The sequence below is a fragment of the Mus caroli genome, chromosome 7, assembly GCF_900094665.2.
Source record: "Mus caroli chromosome 7, CAROLI_EIJ_v1.1, whole genome shotgun sequence".
NCBI classification, from domain to species: domain Eukaryota; kingdom Metazoa; phylum Chordata; class Mammalia; order Rodentia; family Muridae; genus Mus; species Mus caroli.
This window is the reverse complement of record NC_034576.1, coordinates 142,509,014-142,511,195: the sequence shown is the minus strand read 5'-3', so window position 1 is coordinate 142,511,195 and position 2,182 is coordinate 142,509,014. Positions and strand designations below refer to the sequence as shown.

At 46.6% G+C, this 2,182-nt stretch overlaps 1 protein-coding gene across 1 annotated transcript; it reads left to right on the top strand.

The window, feature by feature from the left end:
- Window positions 1-274: 274 nt before the first annotated feature.
- LOC110298896 (olfactory receptor 13A1-like) lies at window positions 275-1,204 on the top strand. Its single transcript, XM_021168433.1, has one exon. It carries the CDS (start codon window positions 275-277, stop codon window positions 1,202-1,204), a length of 930 nt encoding a protein of 309 aa, XP_021024092.1.
- The last annotated feature ends 978 nt before the right edge of the window (window positions 1,205-2,182 follow it).

Below are 2,182 nucleotides of genomic sequence, written 5' to 3'. Positions count from 1 at the left end.
ATAGGACATGATCTATGTTAAAGCAAACAGAAGCTCTAGAAGGATATTGCCCATCACAGGGAGGGGCTCTTTCTGTTCTGGGTCTACTGTGTACAGAGTGGAGAGTTCATGTTCACACTGTCACACTGTGTTGATAGATGATGTTATCATTTCTACAGAAACAGAGCCATGAGAAGCACTCCTGAACCCACTGTGAAATGATGGCTGCCCCACACCCTGTGTCTCCTTCACCATCCTCAGCTGTGTCACAGTAAATCCCAGAACTCACTCTCAAATGGCAATAAACAATTCCACAACTGTGGTGGAGTTTCTCCTGCAGGGACTCTCTGAGGACCCTGGGCTCCAGGCTCTCTTCTTGGCCTTTTTCTTGCTTCTTTACATCATGGCTCTTGCAGGAAACACCCTCATCATCATAGCCATCAGCCTTAACCCAAGGCTTCACACACCCATGTATTTCTTCCTTGCAAACCTGGCCCTGTTGGACATCGTCTGTACATCCACTGTTCTTCCCAAGCTGCTGGAGGGTTTGGTGGGTAAGAGCAGCCACATTTCTTACATGGGATGCATGACCCAAGTCTTCTTCCTCATCGGGGTTCTGGGGGCTGAGTTGCTGCTGCTCACTGCCATGGCCTATGACCGCTATGTAGCCATCTGCCGCCCACTGCACTATAACACGCTGATGAGCTGGTCCATCTGTGTCCTTCTCGCAGGTTTTGTGTGGGTGATTGGCATAGCCAACACATCTGTGCATGTTGGCCTGCTGGTTCGACTCAATTTCTGTGGCCCCAACCAAATTCGTCACTTCTTATGTGAAGTCCCAACACTGCTGCTTCTGTCTTGCAGCCCAACCACCCTCAACAACATCATGCTTGTCATCGCAGATGCTTATTTTGGTGTGGTCAACTTTCTGTTGACTATGATATCCTACAGCTTCATCATTTCCAGCATCCTGCGCATCCGCTCAGCTGAGGGCAAGAAGCGTGCCTTCTCCACCTGCTCTGCCCACCTGGTAGTGGTCACCCTGTACTACTCCACTATCATCTACACCTATCTGCAGCCTGGCTCTGGATCCTCTTTCCAGAATAGCAAGGTTGTAACCTTACTGTACACAGCAGTTAGCCCTACCTTGAATCCCATCATTTATTCTCTGAGGAACAGGGATGTCAAGGTAGCCCTCAAAAGGTTATTTCCCTGTTTTCATTGAGGAGCCAGAAGTCACCGAATGTGACTTGATCGAGCTGTTGTTGAACTATATGGGATGTGTCACCAAAAATCTGATGTCCTGTCAGAGTACAGATAGGTAATTTATATTGTAGATGTACATCTGTGCCCTCCTTGGAGGAGCCACTGGCCATTTTCTTTTGGAAGTGTGGACATCCAGGTGTGAGGCAGGCTGTGTGTTTATATCTAGGGAAGCTATCTCTTATGTAGAGCTTTTTGGTATCATGTATTTGAGAAAATCACCCAAACACCGATATTGGACTAAGTCCTCTTAGGTTGGACTTTAGAACTGTGTCTGGTGGCACCATGGTCCTTACACCTTAGAGAGGAGAGAGAGAACAAGGAACGTTCTTTTCATATCAGCAATACCCAGGAAGGTGTGGCTTGACTCCTCTGTTCTTTTTCTGCCGGAACTCTTTGCTATCATATCTTGGTTTGGGCAGAAATTTCTGCAGACTGAAGAGATGTTCAATCTCCTTCTCGCCTCGGGATGTCACTGTCCATAGCATCCTCCTATACTCTCTTCCCTCCTCCACAGTTTCCTCCAGGCTATAATAAACACTGTGTTCTTTGATGCTATTGCTAGCAACCTCCCAATGTTCAGCTGCCCCTGTGATTCCTCACCTCTGGATCTATATGTGTACATTCTTTTTGAAGACAATGATTTCTTTGCTCATCACTTGTTCCAAGACACTTGTTAGAGTCTATATTGTTTCCTGCCATGTCATGAATATTTTCTCTCCTCAATGGCACACTCATGATCCTGGGAAGCCTCTGTGAATGGCTCAACATCCTCCACTCAAAATAGAAGCACACTCATGCACTACTGCACTTGTCAATGCCAATGTGCTCATGTTCATCATACATCAGTCAGGGTATAGGATCCAGCTCATTTGTTTTTATACCAAGGTGTCTCTTAGAAGTCAACACAGGTTATCAGGCTTAGCAGCAAGCACTTTTA

Coding starts and splice junctions, on each gene's coding strand:
- LOC110298896 (XM_021168433.1), top strand. CDS start 275: ATGGCAATAAACAATTCCACAACTGTGGTGGAGTTTCTCCTGCAGGGA.